Genomic DNA, 21,761 nt, shown 5'->3' with positions numbered 1-21,761 from the left:
ATTTGGAGGACCCTCCCGCTCTCTCTGTAGGGCAGAGCTGCACTATATAAAATGATGTCCCTGCCCCGTCTGCTATATGCCTAGCAAAATTACCCAGACCTGGTGCCAGGACGATACTTTAGAGAAATCGAAGGGCGGCAGAGAGTGTTGCTATTGGAGGGGAGGCCCAGAATCGCACTTAATAAATTAGTTCTGAATTGGTACGACGGAGGTATCGGTCTCCCTGACATTTGGAAATATTATTGGGCCTCCTATCTGGCTGCCATCAATCACTGCACTTATCGCCAGCCCAGACGACCCGGGTTTCACCATGGATAGATGGCTACTCCCTGGAGGGAATTAAAATAGAGCCTTGTATTCAAACCCCCGGAAACTCTCTCTCACTAGCCCCACCAAACACTCTGTTCTGATTTGGCACACCATTAATAAAAGCTTAGGTTGGGATCGAAAGCGCACATTGGCGACGCCCCTGTGGGACCACAAAAGGCTTTGATAAATGGGACCTGCTCGGTTTATCCAGATTGGGAGATCTTTGGGTGAAGGGTGATATGGTCACTTTTGCCTCGCTCCAGCAGCAATTTGAGCTTTCAGGTACAGAATTCTTCTGCTACCAGCAGATTCGCCATGCTATCGCCGCGACCCTACAAAAAGGCACAGTCCCCCCTGAATCGTCACCATTAGAAGACTGTTTACTAGACGGCTACCTTCCACAAAAAGCGATCTCCCTTTCATACAAGAAACTGATTCTCTTGACCGACTGCGTGGGAGTTGGGGGAAGAGATGGACTTGAGTTTGATGATGAAGAGTGACAGGAGGCGGTCGCCTCACCTCGGGAGGTGGCGATCTCGGCACCTCTGCGGTTGGTACAGCTCAAAATATTGCACAGAACATACATCACTTGGCCCCAATTAGTACACATGGGGAAGAGGGGGAGGGAGATTGCAGACGCAGCTGTGGACACGTAGGTACCTTCCTCTACATACTATGGGAATGTGATCAGATACAGAAGTATTGGCAGGAGACACACGAGGTGATGGAAGAAGTGCTACATAAGACCATCCGTCAAGAGGCTAAAAGAGGTCTCTTAAATATGTGGAGACCCAAAGATTTTACAAGTATGGAGAGGTTCTGGGCTACGCTTGGTGCAATGGTGGCCAAACAAGATATAGCCCAGCTGTGGGGGGCGGCAGCTCCTCCAACTCTGCCCTCCTGGAAAAGGAGTCTGGACTGGTGCATGTTCAGGGAAAAGACTGTATATGTGGCACGAGGATGCCCCAGGAAGTGATCCGCAGTATGGTCTAAGTGGAACGATTATAGGGGAGGGATTTGTGTGGCCCCTGTACACTCCTCAGAGGAGGAACCATTATCCCTTTCAATGATAAGTTATCATCAACGCAATCATGTATGACTCCTAACTGTAATCGCCATTGTGTCATTTATACATAACAAATGTGCTGATGCGACGGTTATTTTACTTGTTTATGTTTAATAAAAAGATACTTTGAAAAAAAAAAGATGGCAATTACAGGGATTAAATTAAAAAAAAAGGACAAGTAAGCTGAATTTTTTCCTAACATTATATGCTGGATCGCAAGATGATCAAGCCTAGCCCATACATATGGAGCCTTCAATAATTAGTACAATATTAAAAATAAGCTCAGAAATAATTAACTCTTAGTGGATCATTAGCAGAAATGTATTTTGGGTGTTAAGGAGTCTGGGGATCTTTGGTACCTGAAGAATGAACCCAATAGATAGATGGATAGATATCATCCTTTGACCCCTGACCCAAGCATCCCTCTTTCAACTTTACCCTGTCCATTTTCTCTCGGACAGTGAGCACTTGTTTATGCTCCTCCCCATGTGTACATCACTTTGTTGCCATCTAATTAAGTTTGTGCTACATAAATCTGTAGTCCACATTCATACCCGCAGTGATGCAAAAAACAAAGCGCAGTCTCTGAAGAATTATTGGCTTTACATAATACATTTCTGAGGTTAATCTAGTCTTCATCAACGCAAAGTACATAAATCTAACCTTATGTATCAATTAACACACATATTTTGCTTTGTCATCATTTTAATAATCCTTTTTTTTTTTAAACAACATGCGGAAGCCTCTCTGTGAAAAAGTGCACCCTCCATTGCTTCCAATTCAGGAACAAGGTGGCTTAACTCGGGGAATGCTACACAAGTGTACTTGATTGCTTAATTATTATGAAGTGTGTTAATTAATATCCCCATCCGCCTCACTCTTGCGGTGTTTAACTCACTCCAGTCAGCACTGCTTTCCTTCGTGTGGGGTGGCAAGAAGCCTCAATGCAGCTGGGAGGTGCTGGTATTACTGTTCGAGCGGGAAGGCTTTGAAGCCCCAGATATGCGCTTATACTATCTCTGTGCACTGGCCCAGTTTGCACATCATTGGTTGTTCCCATAATAGTTCCAGCCGCACGTATCACTTGAAGCGGACGCTGTCCTTTAAATGGCCCTTGCTGCGACCGCCTTATCTGGTGGGGGTGGTGGACCTAGAACTGAAATCAACCCCGCTCTTTTCACGGCATGGGCGTGGAAGATACTTGTGACGCGTGCACAATTGCAGTATCTATACGCCACAAGGTTACCGCTCGCTGCGCACCCGGATATTTCTACTGCAAAAGAGCCTGCTGCCCTTAAGGTATTAGGCGCAGTGGGACTAACACAATTAGGGGATCTTTATAAGCAAGGCCAGTTCAGATCGCTCTCTGACAAACAGGGTGGTAGGGATTGGGGGTTGATGCTCTGGTTCACTTAAGTTCGCGTGCGGCAGGCGATATGGACCATCTACCCCAATTACCCAGCAGAGCCCAAGCCGCTGTTAGCACTGCAGGCGGTGTTAGCAGGATTGCACAGGCCTGATCATGAAATTGTATACTGCGTTCCTTAAGGAAAGAGAACAGTTCGATTCCCCTTCATATAACAAATTGGTGGCACTACTGGGGACTTCACTGTCACCGGATATATGGAAGTTCTGCTGTGCCCTAACTGGCTGACTAACTGCAAATTGTAACCTTCGCATGGTAGAGGTGTGGCGCAGCGGTCAGAGTGCCCGACTCCGGACTACAGGGTTCACGGTTCGATCCCCGGCGCCGGCAGGTTAGCCCAGCACCATGTGACTGGGCAATAGCTCGCTTAATCTTCCCGAAGGCCCTCAGCACCAGGACACCACTTCGGAGGTAGCTGTGCACTTTACAAAAATACTAGTATCCATTTTAAATGCCTGCAACAGTTATACTATACCCCGATGCAATTATTGCGTTTTGGTCTGCGGGAGGGCTCCTGCTGTGTTCGTTGTGGGCAGGGGGATGCAGGCTTCTTGCATCTCGAATGGAATTGTAAAGGTATATACATTTTTTGGGTTAAGGTTACGAAGATGCTTACGAATGTGGTGTCGGACCCCGTGCTCTGTACTCCTGGGGTTTTCCCATTAGGCCTGGGTAAGGATCCTAAACCCTGCAACCGAAGACTGGTAGCTGTTTCGACCTTATTAGCTAAGAGAGCGGTGGCGCAGTGCTGGGGCTCTAGATTCACCCCAACATTGAAAAAGTGGATCCGAGATTTACCGTATTGCAAAGAGCAACTTGAGATATATGCTGAGGATTTACCTGAAACTTCACGCCCTAAAGACTTTTGGGTTCCTCTCTCTGTATATCGTCTTACAAACCTTGATTTACAATAGATGCTGTAATTTGATGCACTAGGTGTGTCTATTCTTGGGACTGGGGCGTACACTTAGAGAGAATTCAGTGGCTATTGTGAAGTAATGCATTAGCGCATTTGAACGGTAGAAGGAGAGTATCGTGGGTAATATAGGGTTAACAGAGCTTTGAGTAGGAGGAGCCACGCAGGGTGGTGTGATCACCCAGGTGCTTTTAAACAGACCGGAGAGTGAACATTTAGATGCTGTTTGCCCGTGTGGCTGAAGGAAAGAATTGTTGAAAGGTAACTACCCAGTTGGTTGAAAATCTGTTTTTCTAGTTTAGGATTTGGAGGGTTTGCACGTAATGAAACCGAGTACTGAAATCATGTGGCACTTTCGAATTGGAGTGGAGTGTGGGGGACTGTAAAATGGGGATGTGGATGTTGATTTAGTAGTGGCTTTTTAGCCACGATTAGCGGGAATACGTTAATGAAGTGGAGGAAGCATGTGATAGAGGCGCGCAATGCTTTTGAATTACAAGCTGCATAGGCATTGAGTTTTGAAACACATGGTGTTATAACATTGTTTTGTTTTTTTAAATCGTAGAATACCCCTGACGAAGGGCCGCTTATGGCCCGAAATGCATTGGGTTACCTGGATGAACTTTGAGGATTACTCACTGTTACGCCGAGCTTCAGATTAAAGCATGTTGGCATTTCTACAGCCTTAAAGGTTACCGTAACTATTGTGAGACGTCTCTCATGTGACTGTTGAGAAAACTTGAGATTTAAAAACAAACTTCGTGATGAAAATGACATTCAAATAAAGGATGAATAAATTTGGATTAACTTGTTGCATTATTGTCATGCACTCGTGATTGCTGTGCGCCTGGATATGGTGTGAGAGGTCGCACCATTTCTCCTGTTCTATTCTTGGGACTGTCATATGTTGTAATACTGCCAAATGTGATGAGATGGTTAGTTGGTGTCACAGTATTTTTCTTTTAAGTGCCGCGGGGGACAATGGGTTGGAGGGTGGTGGGGACTTCTGAGGACTGTTATTTTGCTCTGTGGGAATACAAAAAATGCTTGCACTATTAGTGATCCTTGATGTGCGTTCTGGCCCCTTGCAGGGGACCTATTTTACAAGCTGTTCAATAAACAAATATGAAAAAATAAAAAATTATCATGAAGTGTCATCACTTCTATAAACAAGCACTGGCGTTGCCAATAGGTCTCGCAGTAGGAAAGTTTGAGCTATTGGTTTTCTAAATGACATTTTATTTTTTTGTTTTGTGATTTACAATGCCCATACTTTTAACTTTTCGCATTAGGAAAGTTTGAGCGATTGGTATTGTAAACGACACTTTTGGCACCCCTAATCCCATGCGTCATCGAGGGTTTGAATTTCGGAATGTACAAGTGAGCCTATACCTGCAGCATGAATGCGCCCTTTCAGGCGTTTCATCAGAACTGAGCCTGGAGGCGCCGGGAGCTGGAGGTCCCCAACCGAGGAGAAAGGTCTGCAGCTCGTTATTTTAGACAAGGCAATAAACGCACCCTTGGAGAGGGCTGGGCTGGCACATGTGAAGTGATGCAGGAGGGGGAAGCGGATGCTTACGTTTAAATTGGGCTCGCGCAGCTGCCGTAATGGGTTCCACATTTTGTCCTCCGGTTACAGGTACCATACGTGCGTGCTCCGAGTTCATATTAGTAATGTGAAAGTTCAATTTTTTTTATGAGCCGGTGATACTCTTTTCCGTCTTTCTCCGCATTTACTAACTATGGCCAGAGTAAAAACTTTGTTTTTCATAATTTAAAAACAAGTGTGACCAAATGACGTAGTCAGCAATGAAAAGGAACAGGCCAATTCATGTCACATCAACTTTGATTTTGCCACTCACTTGTCCCTGCAGAAAATCAAGGTCCGTGTGAAGCTGGGAGCTGCTCGTTGCTCGTTTTCCCTGACTGCCGCCTCCCCAAGGACTCGCTGGTGTGAGCGAGCTCTGCAATCGGCAGAGCCAGCCCAGCGCTCCCAGCTGGAGTCCTAGGGTCAGAGGCTTGGGCTTGGGCAAAAACTACGAACTGCAAGCCGGGGGACTGCGAGGACCAGCAATCCCTAGGTTGCTCAGCTGGTTCCTCTTCCCCCGGCGGACACGCCCACGGACACGCCCACCTCCGGCAAGTACACAAGCACATAAACACCATCAAATCACCCGCGACGCGGGACGCGCGCGCGAAGACCGGGCCGTTTTGTGGCCGTTCGGGGGCCGAAGGAGGCCGGGCTGGGCAACCCCTTTTCGCCCTAGGTATTAGATCTACTCATCGGTCCTCGCCTACTTCATCGGAGCCAGTAAGCCCTGCTTAGTATCTTTTTGTTTGGGGATTACCAGTCCTTGCCCTAATTGGGATCACCTATCATGCCTCCCGCTAAATCTGTAAAACCTTTGAAAAACTCTGTACAAACTCTCACAGCCATTGATCGCATGCTGCAGAGGACCATAGGAGCTGTGACAACAGTCATAAAACAGACTGAAAAACGTTTATCCCTACCTGCTGGAACATTACCCCCTCTGTCCAGTACTATTTTACCTGATATTACTAACATCTCCCAGGATTCATACCTTTTGCCTTCTTTTGTCTCTCTTCCCTGTGCTCCTCATATTTTACTGGATCCACTCACCCAAGACCAACAAAGGGAGGCTAGTCCTCTGGATTTTCCCTCTCTTCACTCTACGGCCCTATCCTTTCCTTTGGTCGATGATATTCTGGATTCTGTAGATGCTGTTAATAAAATTATTTCCCCGAAAAATCCCTCTCCTACCAAAGCAATATTGGGGGATATCAGTATCCCCCTTCAGTTACGCGATCAAACCACTTCACCTCCCCCCATTATAGATCTAGTAGGGAGTGAGACTCAATCTCAGGAGCGCGGCCCTCAAAATATATCATCGCAAAAGCAGAAAAACAATTCCCCTACTACAGCTTTAAATACCAAAAACCCTCCCAACTCCAGAAAGAGGAAAAGGGACATAGAAACACATCAAGGTAGAAGGGCCAAAGCTAGTAAGAAAATGGTCCCTACAAGTAAACCCAATAAGAATGTAGTAGAAAAGCCCAACACCAATAAAATAAACCTCATTAATGATCCACCAATACAAACCGCCCCAATTAAAGAGCTGGTAGAGAAGTTCGAACACTTGGTCACTTCCTTAATTTTACCCCTAGTTCATCGCTTAAAAATTATTACAGAAAAATTGGGTGAATTAGAAGTCACTACACAAACTAATGTGGAACTGACCAGACAACTTGTGAATCAGAGAGACAAGACCACAGGAGTTAGGAAACCCAATACGACTTCAGCCCCCACCGAGAAATCTGCTAGACCTGTAGACAAATCAGGGACTAATCAACAAAACTCCAACTCCTTAACTCAAAAATCTAGGTCGACCCAATTGCAATCAGGTCAGCCTCAAACCAATAACAGCAATTTAATTAAATCATCCGAAGGTGCGAATAATATAGGGGAAAAAACCAAAAGAGCAGACCCCGCAACAAAAAATCTTAATAAAAATCCTACATCCGCTCCAGTCTCTAGAAATAACCCCAATGCGGCAGAATTTACAAACACTGGGTCACCTCAAACATACAAAGGAACTAGACCAAAACGAGAGATACAAATTACTCTTCCACCGGAATCAGCCCCATTCGTGGCCATCCTGACCGGGGTCCCTGAGCTTCTACCGAATCAGTTTGAGGACTATGGGAGCCTTAAAAACAAAATAATACATTGGCTTAAAAAAAATCGTCCTTTGCCACCAGATATAAACGGGGATATTCTCCTCGTCAGAAGGGCCAAATGGCTGGGTCTTAGACCAAAAGACATCAGTGGGGATGTCATAATCATCAACTTTAAAGACTATAGAGTGATGAAATATCTAAGAGAGTGGTATCAGGAGAGAGATAACCTGGGTATCCAACTTCAGGAATTAACATACTTTTACCCTAGGTCTCTGGTAGCCATTAGGCCCCAGCAGGAACCTATTCAGTGGAATTATCAGAGGCACCAGAGACCTCAACATGAGGATTACTATTATCCACTATCCCTATCAAATAGATATCAGGCACTGATGGGAGCAGATCTCTTAGACTGATGCACCCAGGGATCTTCCACCCCCATACCCAGTCCGCAATTACAATCACTCATTGTAGATCCCCAAACATCTAGTCAATCATCGTTACTATTGGTGGCAAACTTAATCCCTGAACTGGGCACCCAGGATAGGGGTATAGACCCACCCCATACCTCTCAAAATATCCCGTCCCATTTGGAATGCACAGAAATCCATATGTCTGTAGTCTCATGGAATGTGGCAGGTTTAGCAGGAAAGATTGATGACATACAATGGCAGGCGATCACAACAGTTCATCCTGTGATCGCGATCCAAGAAACATGGGCTACCGAGGCAGTCCATATTCTGGGCTATAAAACTTTCTTTACCCCAGCTATAGCCAGCAGGAGAGGTAGGCCAAAGGGAGGTCTAACTATATATACATCTATAACCTCGGGCCCAGTGATTCAAAAAACACTTCTGGACGATAACTATTTTCAAATACTTCTTTCCACATGGGGTTCTCAGAAAAATCTATTAATCATAAATTTTTATAATAATATCCCACCTCTGGAAGCGGAAAACGTGCTTAAGAAACTGGATTCCACTCTTAATGGTATTGAAGAGTCATCAAAAGAGGATATGACAATTATATGGGTGGGGGACTTTAACTGCTCCTTATGTCCCTTGAGTACAAAGGGGGTGTGCGGTTGGGAGGGCGACGAAGAGGCGATGATTTATCATCACTTCTGTCATACAAAATTTGGAGATCAGATGAATAGGATCATGGGGCACTACTCCTTGGCTTTTACAAATGAGCTCTGTACTCCATCTAAACCGTTCACACCTACCTTTAATGGAAGAGGAGCCAACTCAATAATCGATTTTGCCCTATTTTCAGCACGGTATTCAGCTCAGGTAATTGATTGGCGTACTCTCGATTCACCTATGAGCGATCATTTTCCTATCCTTTCTATTTATAATTTTAAACTTAGCAATCAACTTCACCCTCTTGGCAGCTGCTATGACGTTACCCCGATCTTAGGTCAAAAAAATGGGTTTACAATTAAATGGGAAAAGGTAATCCCAGAAACCTTTAATAAAAACCTGATAAGCTCCTCTCTGGATGATTTTAATATCTGTCTATCTCTAGATGAGGACCCACTAACTGTCCTTAGATCCTTTGGTAACATCTCAGGTAAAATTAAGGATAACCTTGTAAGAACCCAATCCAACAAACAAAAAGGTCCTTTCGGCTGGTTTGATAAGAAATGCAGAAGTGCCCTTACTGCATTAAAAAATACCCTGCACTGTAGCTCATCTACGAGAGTAGAGATTAGAACTGCGAGACGGAACTATCGCCTTGCCTTAAGCTTTAGGAAAAAAGAACTGAAATTAAAAGCGTGGGCTAACCTGCATGAAGCATGTAACAAAAGGGACAACGTTGCCTTTTGGAAGGCCGTGAGCGCTCCATTTTACCAGGAGCGGGCGGGCCCCTCAATAGACAACGCAATCTCAGCACAGGAATGGGTCCAACACTTCCAGAAACTTTATAGCTGTTCAGTCCCTATTGATGAGGACCACATGACTACAAGATCTACAAATGTAATAGAGGGTTTTAGCTTTCCAATAGATATTTCCTTTACCCTAGAAGAAGTTCAAAGAGCTTTAAAAGAAAGTCCAGCGGCAAAAGCGCCAGGACCAGACAAGGTCCCATTAGATGTTTTTAAAAATCTCCCTGATCTTTGGGCCCCAATTTTAACAAATGTCCTTAATTCCTCTAATAAAGTCGGATTCATCAAAACCTGGCAGGAGGCCATCCTGGTCCCTATATACAAAAAAGGGGATAGAAATGATCCTGCCTGCTATAGGCCCATCTCGCTCTTAGATGGCCTAATGAAAACAGCAGGCAGAATCATCCTTACCAGGATGCAGGAGTGGCTCGAAGAAAAAGATATCCTATCTACAATGCAGTACGGCTTTACTAGAGGAAAGGGAACAATTGAACAAGGTTTAAATCTTGCCCTTATCATGTCAAAATATGTTCATGCCAAAAAGGTTAATTTGTACATAACATATGTAGATCTCAGTTCTGCTTTCGATTGTGTAAGGCATGACACCCTGTGGCAGATCTTAGAAGATATCGGTCTAGATAGCAGGATCATAATCTTTATCAAAGAACTCTACTCGGGGGCTGGCGCACGGGTGAGGTTCGGCAAGGGAGGCGAATGTTCGGATTTCTTCCCTATCCGTAGAGGAGTAAGGCAGGGGTGCATTCTTGCACCCCTGCTTTTTAATCTGTACATAAATGATGTGGGAACCTTGCTATCAGAGAAGTATAATCACTATCCAGTGATTAAAGGAAAACCCATACCCATACTCCTTTACGCCGACGATGCGGCTATCTTGTCACAGACTAAGAGAGGCCTGCAAAACGCAGTAAATACATTCTCTGAGTACATGAATAAGAGGGGTTTATCTATAAATGTGTCCAAGACTTTCACCATGTCCTGTGGCCCACGGAAACTCAGAGCTCCATGTAATATAAATTTGGATAATAAGTGTGTTGAATTATCAGACATTTTCTGTTATCTTGGGGTTCATATGGACAGACAAGGTAATTGGAAACCAGCAGTGAAAGCAAGAGCGTTGGCATTCACTAAAGCAACGGGAGCTCTCCTCAATTTTGCGAAGAAGATTGGATCAAGGCCACCAAGGGAACTTTTACAAATATATAAATCTAAATGTCTTTCCATTGGCACGTATGGGGCTGGGTTATGGGGGATACAGTCTGTGGAAATCATCCAACGAATAGAGAACAAATTCTTAAGGTATGTCTTGGCAGTCCCGCCCAGCACATCAATATATGTCCTGCATGCAGAATTGGCCATACAACATATCTCTGATACCATTAAGATGGCACCAATCTTATTGTGGCATAACATCTGGACCAACCCTGCCACAAATCTCAACAGAGCGGTAGCAGAGGACTGCCTGCAGTGCTGCGGGGTAAAAAACATCATGTGGCTTAATTATGTTAAGAGTCTGTGCTTTGAGATCGGCTGTCCAGAATATTTCTCTAACCCAGCCACCATGGACTCTATCTCCAGATCCGCGCTAAAGAAAATACTGACTGAACATTGTGAATCAAATAGATGGAAAACCCAAAGGGTCAAGATGTCAGTCAGAAATCACGATGAAGTGACACTTCATAGAAACATCCAGTTGTACCTTACTGTTGACCAACCCTTTTTTTATCGTAGAATATTAACATCTTTCCGATTGGAAACATTTTTCAGACTTATTACTCTTCCAAGGTGTAACGACTGGTCCAAAGCTAAACTAATTTGCCCCTGTGATAAGTTGTCAGTCCAATCCAATATTCACTGCACTTTATATTGCACTTTATACGCACTTCCAAGGCGACAAATATTACGGCCCCTTTTATTAAAGTGGGGCATAAGAAAATCGAGAGAAGCATATAATAAATTGCGATCCCTGGAAGATTACTATACAATTAATACTGTAATGATGTATTTAAGAGCAATATTGAAATCCAGACGGGACATTACGCTAGAATAAGCAACGTTTCATTGATGATACAACGGTCCCGCTCGAGGTTATGCTCTATTTATTACTGAATCCATAATTCCCACATGTCGTTTCAATTTTAGCATATACATGGATTTTTTATACTGTCTTTGTAACAAGAATTAGTTTTTCTGCTTTCCTGATTGTATGTATGCTTTTATGAATTGTTTTTAACATTTCGAATAAAGCTTTTGAACTGAAAAAAAACTGAACTTTGATTTTGATAAAAGTTTAATTTCCCGTGGATCGCGTTTCAGTTGCCATTGTGGCCTCCCGCAGTGTGAGATGCATTTTGCAAGTTAAAAAGCTATGTGTGCACTTTGAATAACTACAGTGAGAGTTGATAGAAAACAGAAAGTGAATATGTCTGCAGAAAAGCAGTGGACAGGCCTTCCAAATCACCTACCAATATATCATCTGCGTCCCTGATTCGAGGCTTCGGCCTACCCTGTTAGCAACAGTACCCCAAGTCGAAGTAATCAACCTTTATTCAAGAACGTAAAAAAAATACACATGCCCAGTTAATCAAACTTTTTTCCTTGAAGAAAATTATTTTCCCAATGTTCCCGAATCAGCCGGATTTCCCTACTTTACAGGACTGTACATTATGAAAACATATACTTAGAGGAATAAAATAAACAAGCACAGGCCAAACCAACAGGCCTCACATTTCAGACCTGTCTTTAGAAGATGGTCTACACCATAATGGTAAAACAAAAACACAATAATAAAGTGCATGTGATGATAGAGCCACGTGCCAGCGTTATGATGCAGGTGCATTTGCTTTAATTTTGTATTTATGGATCCTAAATAGCGGACACAAGTAAGATCAATAAATAAAAAATTACGATTTTTAGCGCAAACACAAATTAAAACAAACATGGGACTGTGGTCCTTTGTTACTCTGCTAACAAAGGACCAAATTCGGGGGTGGGGGAAGAGATGGGGCAAGGAGTGGTAAAGCATAGCAGAAGGGAAAATGTAACATAGGGGCGGGGAAGAAACACATCTGATAGAATGTGAAGAGCGCACGGAGCGAAGGAGAGAAGAACACAGAGCGCAGGAGCCAGAGAGGAGGACACGAGACATAGAGAACACACGGAAGTGACAGCAACATAGGAAGTAGGGGAGAAGTACACAAGGGCGAGAGCCCCACAGAGCGGGGGTGGGGGAGAAGTACACGAGAGAAACAAGTAGTATAAGGGGTGGCAATATGGAAGGGCACTTGAGCAGAGAAGGTGAAAGCTGGTAAACATATAGGCTCATGAAATGCTTAACCAACAAGACGGAGGGAAGGCAGAGAAGGGGAGGAGAAATGCGACACGGCGGGCAGGGGAGGGGGCCGAGCGGGGAGAGCGGCGATGAGGGTGTGAAGCAGCAGGGGCCTTTGAAGTGAAGCTAAGCTTCACTTCAAAGGTGTGGAAGGAGTGCTGCTACGGCCTGAAAGTTTATGGCCCAAAAGAAGTGAAGCTTTCCGTACGTTTTCTTCTCTCATCCACGATTTTGCATCCTGGTGCAAACCTGAGGAAAAGGGAGCTTTTGGCCACACCAAAGCTTTGGAGACATCTGTCCTAGGTTTGAACACGTTAATGCTGTGTGTGCAGTGTGCTGCCATCACGTCTCGTACCAGGGAAAGCTAGAGAAAGAAGCAGACTAAGAATATCCAGGTTTTCAAACGTTATCTAAAGCGATGACTGCTAGGGTGAGCATGAATGTCCAACGGAAGGGCGTTCTAGTGGGTGGCTGGGAGGAAGGAGAAAGAGCATCTGCCTGGACGAGAGCAATTAAACTGAGGGACCTTAGATGGGTATTATAAAACACAGATTTCCATGCTGTGCAGAACTAAAGACCCGGCTGCAAACGTAAGAAGGAACGCTGTGTCTAAGGATCCAGAGATGCATACAAAGCTCTTTTTTAAAAATAAGGAGCATTTTGAATGAGGTGTAGAAAGTACTTGAGAAGAGCAAAATAATAGAAAGCTACCATAATAGGCGTGTTCTACATGCATACAAAAACATGCAAAACAAGAGCGGCCGGGAGACTGCCGGGAAACTGAAAGTACGGCCGGCCACCGGCCAGCCATGAATAATTTGGGGAGGAGAAGCCGAGAAGCCGCAGAGCGCATGCTGGGCGAAGCCCTTTGATGTGCTGTGCGGCCGTGAATGCGCGTGCTTGTTTGTTCACGTGAACTTAATGAAAACCGCAGCGCAGGAAGCCCTTGGTTTGACGAGGATTTCGAGCACTTGAATTCTCGCTCCGCTCAATGCGCTTGCGGGCATTGATAGGTCGCGAGACCTAAAATACCAGAAAGTCAGATTGGTTTGGAGCATTCATCTTTACAGTAACAATTAATCTTTAGGTCAACAATCTGTGACAGTTGCACAGAGTCTGGCAAGAACTCTAAATCCATTTCCAAGCAATATCAGTGAGAAAGATCACCACATGGAAAAAGTTCAAGAAGACTGCCAATGTACCCAAGAGTGGTCATCTCAGCAAATTCACACCAAGATCAGGCCATATGATGCTCCTGCAGAACGCAAAGAACCCCCCCAAAGCTATGACAAGGGATCGGACAGGCCTCTCGCAATATGTTAAAGTTAATGATTCTGTTATTTAGAAAAGACTAAAAAAGAATGGCTTTTGTGGAAGCTTAACCAGGAGGAAAGCACTTCTTTCCACAAAGAACATTGCTGAACGCCTCTGGTTTGCAATACAGCACTTGAATGAACCACAGGTTTTTTTAACAATGACTTCTGGGGTTTGTGTTGTTAGGGGGGGGGGGGGAGGTTCCATTGGGGAGTTGGGGGGGTAACCTGCATAAAAGAAAAATAAAAGCAGATCGGAATATCCTGCCGTACAGTTGCATTGCTAGGCTCTTCGCCAGTTCTGGCATGCTCCCACCTACCGCCGCCCGGCCTTCGGGATGTGGGCTGATGGGCCGTGTGAACAGTTACGTGTGGCTTGACGGAATGTCGTTATTTTTATGGAACTGTCGGCGCAACTGTTTGTATACTGTAACTGTCTGCGACAAAAATAAAGTTTTTTTTAAAAAAACCAATGACTTCTGGGCACATGGGATCGAAATGTAGCTGTCTGGTTGTAATGTTCTACACATTTTAATAAAATCTAATACAGGCATCATTGCTAGAAACTCATACCAACTGTAAAGCTTGGTCACGGAAGGGTGATGATTTGGCCTGCTTTGCAGTCACAGGACCAGCAAGCCTCCCAATCATAATTTCCTACTTATGACAGCACATTCTAGAGGAAAAAGACACACCATCTGTACAACAGCTACAGCCTAGCTGAAAACATGCAACAGTACTATGATCCTAGGATTCAAAAGAAAGTAAATATGTGACTTAATAGCTCAAAAAGGAAAGAATCAGGATTTTGGTGAGGCCGAGTCTACAGCTTGCAAGCCTAGTGAGTACCAAAAGCAAGCTGTGCATAAAAAAAGTCTCCAAATATAAACAGTTTTACAGAAAGCATTTTTTTTTTGATAATGCTGCTAAAGGTGGGGTTCCACATATCGCTGAATAATGGGGTGCATTTACATTTTCAAAAAAGACAACTGATTGTTGCCTTGTTTTTTTGCTTAATATATTATGACAAAGTGAGATTTGAGGGTGTTGTCACTTGAGGTTAGACTGATCTAGTGTTACAACTTGATGAGTACCGCCTTGTTCATAGGGTAAATACTCCATTGAAAGGAAATGCGTTTTGGCTGAATTTTAATCATCTTTACGGATAACAAACGGGAGATGGCTGAAAAAATTACGCAATAAGACACAAAGGCTTTATGGTGCTTTAGATGGAAGTAATGCAAAAACAACAGTTGATGGACAGAATGCAGAACAATGTCATACATTCACCCCAGTACAGAGATCTGGGCCTAAATCCATCCATCGTTTTTATGCTCACCACACCACCCCAGTTCAGACATGGCCATATGCAAATCAGCCTTGACCCAGTGCCTCATAGGTACAGTCCAGCCCGATCTGCCAAGCCATGTCTTCCCTGGACCGGAATCAAGCATCCTAGAACCGGTTTCTGGCTATCAGCCGTCTTCAGCCAGCTAGGCACAGGGTCAAGGCTGATTTGCATATGGCATGTCTGGAATGGGGTGGTGTGGAGTGCAAAAAAACGATGGATTTAGGCCCAGATCTCTGTACTGGGGTGAATGTATGACATTGTTCTGCATTCTGTCCATCAACTATTGTTTTTGCATTTGTCACCCCGAGTGGGACACGTATGCTCAGACGTGAGTCCTGTGCTCTCCACACCACTGGAGTCAAGCTATCCTGGCTGATGATGGCTGATAGCCAGAAACCGGTCCTAGGATGCTTGATTCCGGTCCAGGGAAGACATGGCTTGGCATTTCGGGCTGGACTGTCCCCATGAGGCACAGGGTCAAGGCTGATTTGCATATGGCCACGTCTGAAATGGGGTGATGTGGAGTGCAAAAAAACGATGGATTTAGGCCCAGATCTCTGTACTGGGGTGAATGTATGACATTGTTCTGCATTCTGTCCATCAATTGTTGTTTTTGCATTAGATGGAAGTAAGGCAGTTCAGAAAAACATCACTGCTAAGAATTCTGTAACTGCATACTGAACTGAGTGATGAGGACCAAAAAACAACCTGCCACTGTTTTGGTCAAAGCACTGCCCCTCTTGCCTAAGCTGGACGCATTATGAAGCACTGGTGATCATTACTACCTGAGAATATACATCATTTTTTGGGACAACTAATATGGCAGTTACCAATGAACAGATCTTTGGGAAAAAAGACTAAATGAAGTAAGATTTTTGGTGACTCATATTAGCAGATTCAGATTTCTTTATTATGTGAGTTAATTAAAACTGCAATAATATTACATTTAAAACACACAAGTCAATTCAATGAATGCCTAAATAAAGAGCGTCAATGCTAAGTAAGTCATAGCAGCACAGGTTTTCGGATATAGCTGTTTGATGGCTCGTAGCTACTTGTACGGGGATTCTCCATTCATTTACTTTCTTCAAGAGTATCCCACGGTCACCGCTGTCGAATGCTGCTTTGAAATCTATAGAGCAAAGAACTAATTTCTTTTGCGTTCGCTTGAGTATGTCAGCAATTAAGGAGCTGACAAGACGTTGGTTGCTGTCCCAAGTCCTCTCCTGAATTCCGTCTGATTTACACGAACCACGTTGTTCATGGTACGCCACTCGATGAGATCTGCCAGTATTAAGGAGACATAATACTTGGCCTCCAAATTTAGGAGTGCTATAAGCCTGCAGTTGGCCCAGTTAGATCTACCCCCCCCCCTTTAAAGACTGGGCTGATGATTTATCCATGCCAGCTCAATATCAGAGGGCTGATTTGAGATACACTGGATTTAGATGGTTTAGTAGATTTGGTAACTTTATCGTTTCTCTTCCGGTTTGATAGTTTCTGGACTGGTTGTTGCCTAATCTTCCCAGATCTCATGTTCACTGAGCCTTCCCTGAATATTATGCAGTTTGGAAGCAGCAGCCAGCTGCCTTTAAGGGGTTTGTGGATCAGTACTTCAAGCATAATTAGGCTCCTTTTGACTTGTCTGGCTGAACGGATGAGGGAGTTCTAGGGTTGCTGTGGTGCAAGGTTGCAAGTGTAGAAAGCAAACTGTTCAAATTAAACTGGTTCAGTTGAGTCATTGTAGAGCCATCTGCCTTTTCCTTGTGGTAGCTCTATATTTCAAAAGACTCAAGTGACGTAGAGCATAGTAAAGAAAGGCGGCTTGCGAGCAGGCTGGCAAGCATGCAGGCGGACTGGGGGTAATGCCAGCGGTTGATCAGGCTTAAAGGGGAGAGTGGATAGTTGCACCGCTGGTTGCAGAATGCTTATATGCTTGAGCACTTGGATGCAGCATACTGCGCTGTTCAGGGACCCTCAATAGGTGCAAGCTGCACTGGCATAGCACTGCCCTCTTCCAAGCCTATCTAGGGAGGTTCACAGCCCTAGGGCCTTACCTGCCCCAACAGCTAGTTTGTCGACTGTCTGACTCAGGGCCAAGCCTGGGGTCCGCTATGATCTTCTCAACCAGGCCGGAGCCTGCTCCTGAGTTTTATTCACGCTCCCACTTTGGCCACTGTGGTTTCCTCTCAGCTGGGTCCCCAGGGACATGGGAAAGCGCCTGCAATCACACATCCTGGTTCACCTTGCCTTGCATCACCGACCACTAACACAGAGCCACATAATTTTATTACAATTTTAGAGATGATATAGATATTGTTCCCTTCTTGAACAGAAAACTGGGAGTAGTTTTGCGGATGTATTTTCGCTCCTGTTCACCCTGTCACTGCCCTTGTGCTAGTCACGTCGCTATCTTCTGATCTTTGACACGCCCAATTGTTGACTATAGTATTGGACACATTTCATTTTAGCACCTAAGGCTATGGCTACATAGATGCTGTATTATAAATGGGTAAACTCCCTTCGAATTTAAAGCCTCAGCATCCCTTTAAAATCTGTTTCCATCATGCTTTGAAGTTATGTTCCAAACAGGTTAGGAATTAGCAAAACAGGTGACATGTGGCAACAAATTGAGAGTGTTCGTTAGTCAAGAGCTGCCACATGAGGTGGTACATAATGACAGAGGGATGAATATAAACGCTATTCCCTGATCATCGGCATAACTAGTAGAAATTTGACAACTCCTGACAATCTCTGCCGCACTAAAGCTGTGAAAACATTTCGGTTGACGATATTACACCGGAGACCTGAAGTGGATAATTCAGTTGAGAATTTTAATTTCCAGGTACTATGAACAGTTCACATACACACTGTGGCAACAACTTACAGGTGAATTGCACTGGACAGAATTGAACCATAGGACAAATGAAGTGAATGAGACATATGAAGCAGAAATATGAAATAGAGATAGCAATAATGAAGAAAGCCATATGTTATGTATAAATATATGTACATACTGTATAAACTGGCACATTATGGCTGCGTTTCTTAGTAAACGCAGCTCCTTTTGTTACCATTTCATGAAAAGGCAATTCTCAATGATGTGACTGTACAATTTGGTGATATAAAAAGCAGTGGAAAAAAAAGGGAAACAAACCAAAACTGTTCCTTAAGTTTTCAAATTGTTCACTAACCTAAACAGCAAAGAGACTAATGAGACAACCCAGAATTTCACAAATATGTACATAATCAAACAAACAAGCACATCACACACACAATGTCTATTCCATCCATTTACAAGTCAACCATTCTACAGTGGAAAGTTATACTTTACGTACTTCTTCCAACTGAATAATTTTGCTATTTAGAAAATCTTCCACTTTTTGCACTTCTTTTTGAGCGTCTTCTCTTAAGTGCTGAATAGTAGATCCACTGTCACCAGTCAAGCTCTCAACAGCTTTACTAAAATAAAGGAGAAAACAATAAGCACTCAATGAAGCATTCTGATAAGGAGATGATCACAGCATCAGAAATCTGGTGATCAAAGCAAGCACTGATTGATATTAAACAAATTCAAGAGTCGGTACCAATGCTATGGCCAAGATATAATGTTAGGCATGAATGAGCTCCATATCAAACCACAAATCTGGAAACAGCTTGAATGTTTGTAACATACTGAGATACATGCAATGTTTGCAGTCAATAGAAAAGTGTGTTAAAAAAACAGCAGAAGAGCGACTCTTACATGGCTTATATTCTATAACCTCATCACAGCGTTCTCACCAATGTTACCAGCTTTCCAAGTAAGATGATTAACATTTTTCCAGACCACAACGGTGCCCAAATGGAGCACATTTCTGAAAAATGTCTCATCACTTCTTACGTCCTTCTATCCATGATGAAGTTTTACTCAAATTATCACATGTAACACACTGAATTCAAAACACTGCTCACGAGTACCTGAACTCTGACATGCCGCACATGATCATTACATTAAATAATGACAGCTATGAGACCCTCTGACACAAAGCAATAATTATTATGTTAAGATCCATTTGATTTCTCTATGCTTCCGCCTCTGTATGTGCTGTATGTTAAATGTGATTCATTTTTTTTTACCTCTGTGCCACTTCTGTTTCTATGATTTTGGTGTTTGTGCTCTTCTTACCTCTCTGTGCACTTGTCTCTGTGTTCTGACTGTCTCTCATTTGTCCTACCTCGTGTTGTTTGTCTGTGTTAATCGTGTCGGTCTCTCCGTGCCCTTTACTGCCTGTGCTCCATATGCCTCTGAGCTCCTTCAGTCTCTTGGGCTCATTTTATCTCTTAGTGCGCCTTCTCTTGTTTTAAGCAGTTTCATTTATTGTGCTCCCTCCATGTCTCATTAAGCTTTTTATGTGTTTGTTGTATGTGCTCAAACAGCCCCTCTGTCTCTACAGTCTCATCACCCATTCAATCTGAAGCACCTTTTAGGTCTTTGTAACCCTTCCTTTGATCTGTATCCATTCATTTTCGCTGTGCTCTTCTTACTTTCCATGCCCCTTTCATTCTCTCAGTGGCTAATGTTCCTCTCTGTGCCTCTTCTTTCTTTTATTGTACCCTGTTATTTTCTGTGCCCCTTCTTTTCCATGGTCTTGTTGTTGTTTGCTTCTTCCTTCTTCAGTGCCTGTCAGCTTTCTCTCAGTGCCCCTTCATTCTCTTTTTGCTCTTTGGACAAAGAGAAAAAGAGGGGCCTTATCTTTCTTTGCTCCTTCTTTCTCACGAAGGTTCTTCCATTTTACAGCAGCCGTGCAGGTCACCTGCTGGTACCACTTTCCAATGAAAATGCATTATTATTTGACTCACACTTCAAAAATACAACTGACCTTTGAAGGTTTTCAAGTACCACAAGCAAAATATTGTCCATCACTAAGATTAGATTGGTACATTATTTACAGGCTGTAAAATACAATTACACCCATATTAATATTTTCAAAACTATGCTAAGTCAGATTTGTTGTTTTAAAATAGGAGTTGAATCTAGGGGTGGCGAGAAGGAGGGCATCAAATGCTGTTCCTAAAGATTAACCTCTAGGACATGTACAGATCTTTTGCCCTAGTCCTTGTGGTTGTGGGGTTTGTTGAATGGACAGGCCTAAGCTAGGAGCAGGTTTGTGTGGCTGGAAGACATCTGAAAAGTTGCTTGATGCAATTTACATTACAACCACAGAATATTGATCTAATTTTCTTTTTATGGCTGTCAGCCAACATATACCTTCTGTGAGGGCCTGATGTACCCACATTGCAGAACTCTGGCCCATGATTCTGCTTTATCTTGCGCTGATAGAGGGTCCTTTGATGATAGTTATTTATGCATAGTGTTGCAAAAAGTCCTGGGGGCAATTCCTCCAGACAGCTCAGGGTTTTTTTAGGTACTTGCGGTAAGAAACGTAGATGATCAAACAACATTTTTGTCACTCTGTCCACTAAAAGTGAAAATATTAAGTAAATGGGACACCTGAGCTGCTGACATTCTATATGTGGGAATGGAATGCAGTGCATTCTCTCCACCAAGAGGGAGTTGTGGGATCAGATGGTAGTATAAGCAACATTTCTATTTCATTACAATTAAGAAGGAGATGCATTCTGACTGATAAGCAATGTTTTACACAGTGCTTAATTAGTGAAAGGAGTGCTGAAGTAACAAAGCTCTGCAAAAAAGCCAGTGGTTTGTGCAATTAAAGTCGGCATGCTAAATACCAAGTCAGGTAGTCTACAATTCACTACCAGACACTCCTGTCCCAGTTTCTCGCACTTGCAAGTTCCTGCTTTATATTTGTGACAGTATTTCCGTTTTTTCTTCCTATATATTTCCGATCTGTGTGTGTTTTCCTTCTCTTGCACTCAGTAAATATCTGATATGAAAAATAAGTGCCACTTCCCAAAAATATGTGCGGTGCCCCCCACCATCAACCACCAGCTACAATTAAGGACAGTCTTTAGATTTTAATGATGTATGCTAGTATTGTCATGTAGCCATTACTAAGTACAGCATAAGGATCAGATCACTAGAGTATGCCCGCAGTTAAAGCTGACAGAGATCGATATGGACCCTTTTGACTAAAAGTGTTCACTGTTCCAAGAAAGAGCTGATCTAAGTATGGGCAGTTCCTTTGCTCATCTGTCAATGATCACAGATTATCGTATGGTATCAAATGCTACGGAAAGCTCTTGCAGTACGATCAATCGCACAATGGGGGCTACCATTATTAGTGGTCAGACTATCTTCTCTAATATTTAGGAAAGTTTGATATTGAGGCAGGAAACTGCCTTTTGAGTAGGCTGTATTTCTCCAGGAGCAAGGAAGACTCTTTCGCTACACCCTCGTGAAATAGGTTGTAGGAAAATGATAATCCTCCCCAGCTTCCTATACATCATTCAGAATCCCACCTTTCATTTCCCGGGTAGTTG

At 43.5% G+C, this 21,761-nt stretch overlaps 1 protein-coding gene across 2 annotated transcripts in view; it reads right to left on the bottom strand.

The window, feature by feature from the left end:
• Positions 1 to 21,761, bottom strand: part of CDK5RAP2 (CDK5 regulatory subunit associated protein 2) — an 841,564-nt gene that overhangs the window by 753,871 nt on the left and 65,932 nt on the right. For both annotated transcript variants that reach the window (XM_078642183.1, XM_078642184.1), the window contains exon 6: positions 18,653 to 18,776. In XM_078642183.1, coding sequence (XP_078498309.1) covers positions 18,653 to 18,776 — 124 coding nt within the window. The remainder of the gene's footprint in view (positions 1 to 18,652; positions 18,777 to 21,761) is intronic.

This window comes from Lissotriton helveticus, chromosome 5_1 (assembly GCF_964261635.1).
Source record: "Lissotriton helveticus chromosome 5_1, aLisHel1.1, whole genome shotgun sequence".
Classification (NCBI taxonomy): domain Eukaryota; kingdom Metazoa; phylum Chordata; class Amphibia; order Caudata; family Salamandridae; genus Lissotriton; species Lissotriton helveticus.
This window is presented reverse-complemented; position numbering and strand designations above follow the sequence as displayed.